At 33.3% G+C, this 13,650-nt stretch overlaps 1 protein-coding gene across 2 annotated transcripts in view; it reads left to right on the top strand.

Moving 5' to 3' along the window:
• Positions 1–13,650, top strand: part of CDH7 (cadherin 7) — a 133,098-nt gene that overhangs the window by 57,943 nt on the left and 61,505 nt on the right. For both annotated transcript variants that reach the window (XM_023224193.2, XM_023224192.3), the window contains exons 4-6: positions 3,113–3,232; positions 10,676–10,843; positions 13,272–13,459. In XM_023224193.2, the coding sequence (XP_023079961.1) occupies positions 3,113–3,232; positions 10,676–10,843; positions 13,272–13,459 (476 nt within the window). The remainder of the gene's footprint in view (positions 1–3,112; positions 3,233–10,675; positions 10,844–13,271; positions 13,460–13,650) is intronic.

Raw genomic sequence — 13,650 nt, 5'->3', positions numbered from 1 at the left:
GACATTTTGGTTGTTCTTCATTGGCTTGCCAGTGTTTTCATTTCCCACGTAAAATATAGATATACAAATTGTGTATAGGTACATGTGAACTTTTTGTTTTAGAAGGTAATAGCGGCCAGGTGCAGTGGCTCATGCCTGTAATCCCAGCACTTTGGGAGGCAGAGATGGGCGGATCACGAGGTCAGGGGATCGAGACCATCCTGGCTAACACGGTGAAACCCCGTCTCTACTAAAAATACAAAAGATTAGCTGGGCATGGTGGCGGGCACCTGTAGTCCCAGCTACTCGGGAGGCTGAGGCAGGAGAATGGTGTGAACCCGGGAAGCGGAGATTGCAGTGAGCTGAGATCCCGCCACTGCACTCCTGCCTGGGAGGCAGAGCAAGACTCTATCTCAAAAAAAAAAAAAAAGAAAGAAAAATCTAATAGTGCACTGTCGTTTTGATTTTGATGGCACTCTGACATGGAACAGCATGACTATTATGCATACTTAATGTATGTTATAAGTTAAATAACTTATGTTATTTAAGTGTGCATAATAGTCATTAATAGTCATGCTGTTTCATGTCACAATACCTTTTTTTTTTTTTTGAGACAGAGTCTCACTGTGTTTACAGATTGGAATGCAGTGGCATGATCTCAACTCACTGCAACTTCCGCCTGCCGGATTCAAGAGATTCTCTTGCCTCCTAAGTAGCTGGGACTACAGACGTGCACCACCATGCCCAGCTAATTTTTGTATTTTTAGTAGAAATGGGGTTTCACCATGTTGGCCAGGATGATCTCGAACTCTTGACCTCGTGATCTGCCCGACTCAGTCTCCCAAAATGCTGGGATTACAGGCGTGAGCCACTGCACCAGGCCCATATCACAGTGTTTAAATAATGTATATTTAAGTTATTTACTTGGCTGATTCAAATGGGTTCAGAACTTTCTTAGAAAATTATTTTCAGATATCTTCAGGGTTTATCTGACACTGATTCAGACAATTATTATAAAAATTGGGACCTAGAACATGGAATACCTAAACTACATAACATATGTTGTATGGACTTACAGTTTATCAAACACTACAGTTAATCAAAGTGCTTAAGTCTAACCAAGTATAATAACCATCAAATAGTATGATATAGGCCATGCAAGTTTTCAGTGTTTAATATCCAGGGATCTTTTTTTATTAGATGTTAACTAATCCTAAAATTTTAAACACACTAGTAAGCCTTTAAGATATTTTATTTATTGCCAGAAGAACATAGACAGGCATGGAAAGTTTAAATTTATTTGTGAATATGTGTGTGTGTTATCTGGTTTGTGTGTCTATATGTGTTAAATGAGATAATGAACTTTTCAGAAAAAAAAGTATTATTGTTCACAGCCAAACTTACTGAAGTTTAGTTTTTATTATTTGGTTTAAAATTGTTTTCTTTCTTTTAAAATGAAGTAGCAAAATCATACTTAGGCATATTACCAAAATAAATATTGTAAAGCTGATACATATAGAGGAAAGAGAGAACATCAATGTAATTTATTATAACATTTAAAATATTCAAAATTTAATTCTTAAAAAAGATTTTAAAATACACATTATTTACCACTGTGGCCCCACCAGACATCTGCAGGGCACAATCATCTAAGTCCATAAAATAAAAAACTTCAGGCTGGGTGTGGTGACTCACGCCTGGAATCCCAGCACTTTGGGAGGCCGAGGCAGGCGGCTCACCTGAAGTCGGGAATTCGAGACCAGCCTGACCAATATGGAGAAACCCCATCTCTATTAAAAATACAAAATTTAGCTGGGCATGGTGGCGCATGCCTGTAATCCCAGCTACTCAGGAGGCTGAGGCAGCAGAATTACTTGAACCCGGGAGGTGGAGGTTACGGTGAGCCAAGATTGTGCCATTGCACTCCAACCTGGGCAGAAGAGCGAAACTCCGTCTCAAAATATAATGAAATAAATAAAAACTTTGGGATTTAAAGAATAATGTTGTACACTTAACTTTCATAATTTCCACATAATTTTAAAGAAAATGGAATTGACAATGAAATATATATAGAAAATAAAGTGGATTTATAGCAAAATGGACACTAATGACTTGCTTAAGGCATTTTGAAAAAGATATTTACATAGAAGTCAATCTAAAAATATGTAAGCTTTAAAATGTCATATTCAGGAAATTATTTGAAACAAACTAGGACCTTAAAGAATACATAAAGAAAGGGGCCTGTTCCATATTTAAAAGACAGGATATTTACTAAATGATAATATATAACTAAATATATAAACTAAGCAAACATGAGTCTTTCTGATATTTTAAAGATGACATTCCAAATGGAAAAAAATAACAGATCAGAAGAAATGCTTTCCATACTGAATGTGTGAATACATAGTAAATGAAGAAAGAATACAACATTTCATATGTAACATCATATGTTGTACATCATATGTAACAACCAAAAAACTATCGATGCAATTTTTAAAGTTGCCATGGCTTTCCTCTTTTACAAGAGGTTTGGTTTAAATTTTCATTTCCTGTTTTGTTTTTAAATCAATTGGCAGAGAAAATTTTTAAAAATCCCAAGGAGATAGGGTAGCCACCTAATATCCAGTTAGGTGCATCAAATATTCTTTGTCAGTTAATGACATTTTGGTTTCTATCTGGATCATCTTAACTATAACATTTTTGTACCTGCAATGATTCAAGTGTCCAAGATGCTGTTGTTATGCTGTTTTCTAGACAGTGATTGAGTCTTACAGAAGCTGCTCTTGATGAAAATATATTACCTGAGCCCAATGGATGAGACACCTAAAGTTTCAGTCCCATCCGATTCGGAGTATATCCCAGCCTAATGGGCATCATCGATGGTATATTTTTTTTTTTTTTTGCCAGAATATTTTCTTATCCCTTAAATATTTCAAGGGTTTTGTTAATATTTATCATTTCTTTGGAGCTGGTTTATTTTAAAATAATACTGTGTCAATTTTTTATGTGCCTTGAAAAAGATAAATGAAAAATTTCAAATATGCTTAATGTGGAATCAGTAACATTTTGTAAGTTATTTTGTTTTGTGGTATTTGGGAGTTTTTAATTCAGTGGCTTTGGGATTGGCATCTAGGGACCTCAGTGGTACAAGTGACAGCGACAGATGCTGATGATCCTACGTATGGCAACAGTGCCAGAGTGGTCTACAGTATTCTGCAAGGACAACCGTACTTCTCAGTGGAGCCAAAGACAGGTAAAAATTGAAATGTGACATTCTTGTAGAGTTACTTGTTGAGTTATAATTTGTTTCTTACAATTAATATTATTATTTCTAAATATAGTTGACACTAATAACATACTATTTTATTCTGCTTCTCTCAATATGTCTACTTTGGTAAGCATCATATTATTGAGGATTTATCACCATTTAAAATATTTTATTTTATTCATCAGTATCTTAAAATTAAAAATAATGCTATAGATTCAAAAGTATTTCAGTTTCTATCTCCTGAATGCTTAAGAAAATTTTGATACTTTACCTCAGAGTTTTACTTGTGTTTAGTTTTGTGTTTTCATTCACATAGGAAATTATACATGGTAATCTTTACATCTCAAGCAGAAACCTCTCTGCCATGTAATATAATAGGTAGTAGTTTCAGTTTATTCTTCCAGATGTTATTTTTCTCAGGGAAATTAGTTTAAACATAACAGTTAGGGTGATGATCTGCCAAATCAAAAACTAAACTAAATATATCTATTTTTTAATTTTGGGGAACAATTTTTACTGGGTTGAAAAGTGGTATGGATAGAATATGTAGTTGGTTTGTTCTGTTTTGCTTTTAAGCTGAAACTGTTTACATTAAGACTATAACATGGGACATTGTTATCTTGGTTATTAATTGATATTTTAATGAATTCAGTTTTTCCGGTCCTGTGTGTGTAGGGAAGGGTGGGTGGGTGTGAATATTAGTGGATGTGTGTCACTGATTTTTTAAATCACTGTGAAAATCCACATTTTCTCTTTTGAAAAATAATTTTGCCTTTATCATGGAGTTGGAATTATTCAAATATATAAATTTATGATTATGAATATTCATCAGTACCTGTAATCCTAAATGAATATTTTAATGCCATTGATCCTGTTTTTCATATTTACAAAAAGAGCAATATTCATTTATTCTCATGAACACCTTTTGGGAATGACCGTTGTAATGTGCATGAACAGAGAAGTAAATTCAATCTTAGCTCATTCATTAGAGCTTTCATAGAGATGGAATGCATATTTTATACCAGTGTAGAGATAGGGCTTGGAAACCACATGGAAGGTCTAATAAGGAAGAAACAGTCATGATTAAGCAAGTATTAAAGGAGAAGTAAATGAAAGTATTTGATTTATGGTATGAATCCTGTGAATGTGGAAAGCGTGCTTCTGTTTGACTGAATGACAGATCTGAGAAACCTAAATTCAAACACCCACCTCTTCCCTTCTATGCCTACTCTTGACAACCTAAAAAGACATTGACAAGTTCCTGACAATTTGCTCACAATCATACGTTCCTGTCTTATATAACTTGTCCAAAAATAGCGTGTATTAAGCTCAAGGATTAAATATTTTGCTGCTACTAATGATTGGCTTGTTATTTTGGCTTTGCTGCAGAATAACAGGATTTCCATGTAACATTATGGAGATAAAGCCTTACCGGTTGATCAACTAGACAATGGTATATGTCATAGGATTACATTATTAATACTTCAAACCTGATTTTAATTTCCGAGTTGAAAGGATTGTGTGTTTCAAGAGAAGAGGAAAGTTTAGTTTAGTTTTTTTTTTAATACTGTAATTGCGGTAATCACTGGAACTTCTTTTTACATGGTCATTAATGCAGAGATATTCTGGGCATCTTTGTCCTCTCTGCTAATTTATAATATGTAGAGTACATTTCTTGTGAGAAAAAATAAGTTACATGTTTTTCTGACAGAAATGGAAAGTTTTCAGACCTAAAGGGCATGGGGAATTGTAAATCAAGGTTCACTTAGTCTTGTTAGTCTTCCTTTCCTGATGTCTGTCTGATTCATTTATATGTGAGAAATAACATTATTTCCCCTTCAAATCTGAGGGATTTGGGGTCAGCAAGTAAAATTTTGACAGGAAAAATGTTGAAATTATGCTAAATAAAAATTATGTAACCATAGACACAAGCCATCACCGTTAGGTGCATTCCTATAAATTTCTTCTTCTCAATTTCTAAGAAAATAACATGACTAAAATCTCAGAGCACAAATTTTCATCTATAGCACTATTTACAGGCTGAATGACCAGAGGGAAACTGTGTTTTCTGCATCAGTTTCTCCTTCCCCAAGCTAGAATGTGAGTAGAATGCAAAACCCAGTGTTGACAGTTGACTTTAACAAGCAAGGTAGCATGACACTGGAAACAAGGTAAAGCACATTCCCTTCAAACTTCTCAACACCTATCTTCATAATGTCCACAAACTTACTAGGGGATTACGGACATTACATTTATTCCATTAAACATACTTAGGATCATTCTAAGGTGTATCTATTTATTTTGTAACCTGCAAGCAAACAGATACCTTTTTTGGGTCTATGTGATATATGGGAGGACTGGCTACCTAATTCGTAACTTAAAATGAATATGCAGGTCCTTTATTCTTAAATGATTAAGGATTTGAAGACATCAGCAGCAGAGCTTTAAACTAAGTACAGGGTGAGAATGATGGTACAGCTCACCTGGCCATGAAGCAAGCCGTGGAAAATGAATTGAGTGTTAAACATCATTTGTCATTTAGGACTTCTTTTTTAGACATAAGAAGTATGATTACGTGGTGGCTGCATTATGTGTTGCATGCATACCTATTACATCATAATTTTATGTAAAGGGTATTGCCATAACAAGTGACCCCTTCCAACTACACTCTTCACACACTCCCGGTTCTCATTCTATACAAGAGTGCTGTGTCTTTTGAAAGCTTGCTGAGAACATCCCCCACAGGTTGCAAAAAGAGTCCCTTCCTCAATGACTCTTCATTTTCTTCCAGCACTGGAATTCTTTGATGTTCCAGAAGCTTCCAACTTTACTACTTCACTGTTGTTGGCTCTTCTCCATCTTTTTATAGCTCTTTCATATCTACACTCCAGATAGACAAGTCAAATAATACAGAGCTTAGGCACAAAATTTAGAAAGCAATAGAAACTCATTAGCAGATTTTTATCTTAAGTGTAAAACAAAATGAGCATCCAAAAACTTTTGTGATTTTGTTTTATAAATAGGTTCCTCCTCCCAAGAGTTTTCTCAGCTAATCAGTAACATAGTTTCTGCATAGCCAGGTCTGTGCATTTCTTTCATATTTGATTTACTGATAAATGTCTGTAATAAAAGTGCCATACTTGATTTTATTGCCTATTATATGAAATTCATTTATAATTTGTATTCCAGTATTTAAACGATTATCATCAAAGGATATTTTTAAAAATAGAAAGCAAGCCTGAAACATTTGTGCTCATTTCAGTTTCTAAGTTCCTTTGAAATTTAACTTTCAAGCATCATGAATTTTTTTTTTAATTTGAAACTGCTTTGTTCAGGATGTTTCTTCTTGCCTCAGCATCTACATTTGCAAGAAAGAGTGTTGCTTGACCCCAATCTGTATTCGTCTCTGTAATTCTACAAATATGTAACACAAGACTTCACAATGTATTGCACTCATGATATTTTTAAAATATAAAGTGGTACATTTATCTTCACAATGCAATTCAAGTCTCAAAGATGCACATACTTAAGGATGTTTATACATCCCATTCTCCATTTTATTTCTAATTTACTTTTAGTTAATTTTGTATGCTATAAGGTTTTGAGTTTTTTTCTTTTTTAATTTCAGTAGTTATCAATGTGTTACAGAATGAGTTGAGTTTATTATAATTGGTGAATTGCTGCAACAGGAGCTGTCCAAGGGAAAGAAGGTGGCAGTTAGGACTCAGAATAAATTTACAGAAGTGATCATTGTTATCCAGTCAGAATGTACATGGGGGAGATAGCATAACAGCTGATCACATTGCATTAAAATATTCAGTTGTCTTCATTAGCAAAACATCATATTGGATTTTTTTCCTGAATATGTACTATATTTCTAAACATCATGTAACATAGCACTCATTGATATAATGTAAAACAGAATAAGTTAATATTAGTCACAAGCATCACTGAGATATTTTAAATACTAAGAATACATATTGACAGAAACTGATTACATAAATACATATTCAGTTCATTACCAGTTATATCTATTATTCTCATTCACTAGGGAATAATCACACAAAAATAATTATCTTTAAAGGAGTTGCCAAGAGAGCTAACATGATATCCAATTAGTTATGTTAGAACAAAAGCAAAGCAAACAGCCAAACTACATGTATTTGAAATGAGTTTTTGCTGTTGTGTGATTCTCCTGTCCATGTCTCAATGGTGCTGCCTTCATTGGCTGCTCCATTTTGGTAATGGCCATACCAAATGGCTTTAGTTCATTCATGGTCGTTATGAGGTAGGAGACCAGCAGGACTTATTTTCTGGTCACAACCTTGTTGACCAAAATAGGATCTGGTTCAGACAGGATAAAGTGAAGAAACTGGCAGGAACCAGCAGATGTCAACATAAGCAGTCCCTGACTGCCCTCATTGCTCATTGGCATAAGACACTCCCACCAGTGCCATGACAGTTTATAAATACTATGGCAACAACTTGAAAGTTACCACCAGTCTCCGTTGCAATGACCTGGAAGTTACTTCCCTCTTTCCTAGAAATTTCTAAATAATCTACCCCTCAATTTGCATTGACCCACTCCTTAATTTGCATGTAATTGAAATTGGGTTTACATAAGTATAAATAACTTTGCCAAGAGACCATAGATTGCAGAGTTTGGGCACACTGACTATAAGTTAGCACTGCTCCACAAACAGCAGTACCATTTAATAAAAGTTGCTATCCAAAACCCACTGGATTAGCCTAGAATTCTTTCTTGGGCAAAGCTAAGAACCTCCTGGGCTAAGTCCCAATTTGGGGGCTTGACTGTTTGGTATCACTTACCTCTATATATATATTATTAAGTACATAAAAACCATAAGGAAACCAAGTTCTTTAATATCTAATTGTATGGTTTTAGAATTCTTGGAATAGCTACAAACAATAAAGGCTGTAATAGAGAGAGTAGGAGGCATGAAGGGCTTTGGGAGTTGCAAGTGCAGATGACCCAGATCCTGGTTACTGTGAGAAGGTACTTCCTCAGTTAACAAGATCCCTGAGGAAGCTGGTTTTGCAATGTTGAGATTCCCCTTGGAATGGTAGTCCAGTCAAAGTGATATCCAGAAACGTTTATTTAGTTTTAGTGAGAACAATCCTAAAGAGTTGAGCCCTCACAGTGTGAATCTCCCCAGCCCCTGGTTATTAATCCTTGGGTTTATGTGGTTGTCTAGACTCCTGAGGGTAATTTGAAGCCTAAGTATGCAGAACCCATGTTCCATTCCTTCCCTAAAGTGCAGAAGATTTCAGTAATGGCTATCATCTGTTACATGAGGTACATATACCAAATTTTTAAAAAGATTCAATAGTAGCTGAATATGCATTAAAAAAAAATCATCTGAGGCTGATAGATATTGGATCATCAGATTTTTTTCCTATACTTAAAAACAGCTTTGAACAATAGCAATATAAGTTTATGTTTCACATGCACAATGCTTTTTGTGAACATGGATTATAAATAAATGAAAAGTTCTGAGTTATGGTGTCAGATGATATAGTTATAGAAAAATTATTATTCACAAAGCCTAAAATACGAGCCAATGTCTTTTCCAAAGAGCCCATAGATAGAATTTCTTTTTTTTTTTTTTTTTTTGCTAAGCCTATGTGACTTAAAATTATTGATTATTAGTAAGCATGAAAATCTCACAGAGTTAGAGGTATCCAGTTGGTCAAGACTAGACTTTACTAGTTCAGTAATATGATATTAACCATTTTCTCTCTGTGCGTGTATTTACATATACAATTATATAATACATGACAAAACACAAATGAAATCCAATGTATGAGAATGCTTTCCCAAATTTAGACAGTTTTTACTTAAAAGTAAAAGCGAGCAAATGCCATACAAGTAGAAATCTATTATTAGTGGGTGTTCTTATTTCAAATCAGCTTTTCCCAATTATGTTATTCTTGTCAAAAATATGTTCAATAGTTGAAGCATTTGGAAATTACCTTTCCTACCTGCATTGATTTGCAAACTTTGTGATGATTTCTGCCTTGGAAAGGTGTTATTTATAGGCTCGCTTATAAAGAGACAATTAGATGTGTGAAAAATAAGTGAGAAACGTTGACTACCAGACTTCTATCTTAACGATGCTGTATTTCCTTTCAAAAATAATTCCACTAAGCAAACCCATGAGAGGATGAGGCTGCAGTGTTTCCTTTACTGATTAGTTGAGGGGTTATAGACTTCTCTCCATCACAATAAATATGCACAGACGATAACACACATATTGATATTAGAAGGAAAAATGAGAGATGAATCAAATTTTTTTAAAAAACATAAAAGTAAGTGGGACTTCTTTTCTAAAAATAACTCGTTTTATTAATATTTTTCATATAAATGAAATATGCGTTGGTCATGCTCAAAATAAGTAATGCTCAAGTTTTAAAAAAAGAGTTACAGAAATAAAGATGATTAACAGCAAAAACAAACAAACAAACAAAACAGAAAAGGAAAAGGTGGAGATATGTCCCAGAACTCTCACACAAAGATTGTTTATGTTTGGTGACAGTATTAGGGAAGTCAATATTTGCTTTGTTATAAATTAGTGTTAATAGAAGTATTGAAGAGCAAACATGAAAAATCCATAAAATCATTGTGGCTCTAAGAAGAATATGTATTAGATATTTACCACCTGGACCTAATTTGTACATGATTTTTTTTCATTTTTATTCTAATATTTCAAAGATCAATTATAAAATATATAGACACACATAAGGATTCATTGAAAGTGTTATGTAAAGTGAGCCTGGATTACCATGACAATAGCATCCAACTATGGTTCGTGTATGAGAATAAATGAGTAATATCAAAAAATAAATAAGCAACCTGGACTTCTCAAATAAGTGTAATTTGAATGCTTAAAATACAGATCTGTTGCCGATGTATGTATATGTTTGTGTTTGAGAGCTAATGTGCTCAGATTTAAACAAAAGTATTGTTGCTAAGGATAGTAAGAATATTATTTAACTTGAAAACTGATAATAAGTGGTTATACATTTTTATAAGCTGTTGAGATGGAAGGAAAGGACAAGTTCATTGCTGTGTACTTTTACAGGTGATTGTCCATTATTCTAGGTAAAAGGCCATTTTATTTATTTATAAATTGTTATTTTCTTAACCGCTTTTCCCTGAAACCTAAAGATAATCCTCTTTATTCAGTATTGAGGAAACCACATTAATAATGTTTTCTCTGTTTTGTAACATTGTGTAAAACTATCATATTCCTTTGTTCTTTAATAAACAGTAAAATTACTTAAAGTAAACAAATGAAACAACAGAAGGCAACAACTCAAGAGCGACTTACTACTTGTATCAGTATTCTTTGTTAGTATAAATGCAGTGATTCATGATGGGTTTTACTGGGATTTGAAATTTTACAGGAGTCATCAAGACTGCCCTTCCAAACATGGATAGAGAGGCTAAAGACCAGTATTTGCTTGTTATTCAGGCAAAGGATATGGTTGGTCAAAATGGAGGACTGTCAGGAACTACATCAGTCACTGTGACCCTAACGGACGTCAACGATAACCCACCTCGCTTTCCTCGAAGTAAGTTGTTTTCTTAAGTGATACAAGTGTAACAATTTTTCCTGACAGTATAAAATATGTCTTTAAAATGACTTTCTTCAAATATTTCTAAAGCAAATAATTATCTTACTTCATTCTTCCAAATTTACATTTCATTAGAGACATAATTTTGATTCAGCAATGTGGATCATAAGGGTATTGAGAAGAAATAGAAGCCATCATTTATTTGTATTACTTCTAAGTAATGCAAATTTTGACTACCATATCTTAAATATAGTAAGATTTTTCTTTCATTCACATTTTCAATACTAGACAATTACTAATTGTGTTTATGTATTAGTGTTTTTTCTAAGAATTACTTTTTATATTTTGTAAATTATAAAGTTGTTGCCAATTAATCATATTCAAATACATTTTATTCATTCCATGCACTAAAATATTGATTTATTTTTGAAAATTAAAACAGAGTAATAAACATTTCCAGTTTTTCATTTCACACTTTTTAAAGCCAGTTTGTACACACTGAACATTCCATTAGTAGTTCCCCCACATCTTTCTTGTGCAAACATTCAGTGTTTTAAAAACCAATCTAAAGAACTGAAAAACCAAATGCTCTCAATTCCACTTATTTGACCAAAGGGGCTTTGGACTTAACCAAGAAAAAAGAAAAAAAAATTCTCTAGGTAGAGGTGTGCTGTTTGAAAAAACGTTTCATCTCACTCTCTTTTTAGTTCCCTTTTTTCCCTAAGTGTATGTGTTATTTCTTTAGAATGCTCAAGAAAATAAAGAGATTGTACAGACTACAATGTCTGTACAATGTCTCTAAAATGCTTTTCCAGTAGAAATGGGAACTAAACTCCCTACCAACAGAATTTAGAAGTGAATTGTATCAAAAAAGGACACTGTCTTAGCAAATATGAGTGTCACTGTTTTTTCCTTCAATGACTGCCTCTTTAAAATTTTCATCTTTATCTTATATAGTTTTAATATTTATATTATACAAGAAACGATATCTCCTGGTAATATAAAAAAGTGACCCCAAGTTTAGCATTATTTTCTGTAAATAAGCCTATTCTTAATTGTGATCTTGATGGCTTATCATGGAGAAGGAGGGACTTTTAGAATTATAAAAGGAAATAATGCAGTTATTTTGGGCTTATAATGAAATGAACTGCTTTCCTTTTGTTTAAGCCTAGATTGATAAAATTATGTAGAATTTTAGTAAGATATAGGTTTTCTAGGCCATTATAGATTGCCCTCAAACTTATTAAAGTGAAAAAAGCCAAGGATATATCATTGTTATTCATTTTTACTGGGATTTTTCTCTACCATTGAATCACTAGTTTAACCTTGACATTTTTGAATTTTACAAAGGAAAATTCAAATACTTTGAGATGTGTAAAAGGGGTCACTCAAAAGTAATAGCATATGTTATAATCATTTTAAAAACAAATAGTAACTATTCACAAAATCTAGAAAATTGCAAACAAATCTCAGTCTAATACATATTTCCATCATACTGACACATTTTCCTTTCTATATTCTTCTCAGAGAGAATCCTTTCTTCTCCCTTCCCAAGACAGGACAAATGCAACAAAATTGAACAACTAAAGGAAACGGAAAAAGATGAAGGAGGCAGGAAAAAGTAAATGATTAGAGAAAAAATAGTGAAGGAATATAGTGTACTGAGGTGTTTCCTCATTTCTGAGTGATGTGGTTCATGTATTTCTTCATCTGCCCCCAAACTTTTTCTTTAGTTTGAGGGATGGCGATGAGGAGTTATTACAAAATTTAAACAAAAATTTTTAAAAGTTATGTTTTTCTCTTTAACTGGCTTTTTTTTTTTTTTTTTTTCTGTTCGACTAATATTGCCTAGGCTCCTGGACCATTGTGGCCCAAATCAGTTCTACGAAGGACCCACACAAATCATTCTTACCCTTTCTTATCCAGTTTTCTTACCCAGTTTTCTGAAACTCTCTTGGTAAAAGATGCTAAGAAAATTCCAACATTAAGTTATGAAAACGATTTAGGCTTGTATTTGCCCATTGGAAGCCCAATCTATTCTATTTTTATTTCTTAGTGTTTTACACATTATTGTAATTATCATATTGAATTACATTTAATACTTATATATCAATTATAATTACTTTAAATTTATTTTTATTTTTCAGTGTAGGATATTTCTCACCACCGGAAATACAGGAATTAGAGATTCTTCTCTTGCTTTTCCTCACCATCTATTTCTGCTATCACAGTGATTATTAACTAATCATTCCCGTCAAATCTCTTAAGGCTATATGAAACATCTTTTGTTTTCCATTATCTCAGCATATCTTTTATCAAAAAATAAAAAGAAGTTACGCTAAGATGAGGTCAAAATAACCCAATAGTTAAGTTTTTATTGGTTGTCTTGGTATAATGTGTTCATTTCTTGTTTTGAATTTCACAGGGTCTTATCAATATAACGTCCCAGAGTCATTACCTGTAGCCTCAGTTGTGGCCAGAATTAAAGCTGCCGATGCAGATGTTGGAGCTAATGCTGAAATGGAGTACAGAATTGTGGATGGTGATGGATTGGGCATTTTTAAGATTTCTGTTGACAAAGAAACACAGGAAGGAATCATTACTATACAGAAGGTAATGTTTTCTTTATTTATCTCTTACCACAGATTACTGAGAAGTCCTATCTGTTTGATGGGAGAATGCACTAGACAAAACAAATGGCCATATGGGATCATTACTATTTTAATTTTAGTAAGATAAGCTATGCATTTATTTTTAGGTGTCAGACTCTTAGGGAACCTTGAGTTACATTTGTAATAACACCC

This window comes from Piliocolobus tephrosceles, chromosome 18 (assembly GCF_002776525.5).
Source record: "Piliocolobus tephrosceles isolate RC106 chromosome 18, ASM277652v3, whole genome shotgun sequence".
In the NCBI taxonomy this organism is placed as follows: Eukaryota; Metazoa; Chordata; class Mammalia; order Primates; family Cercopithecidae; genus Piliocolobus; species Piliocolobus tephrosceles.
This window is presented reverse-complemented; position numbering and strand designations above follow the sequence as displayed.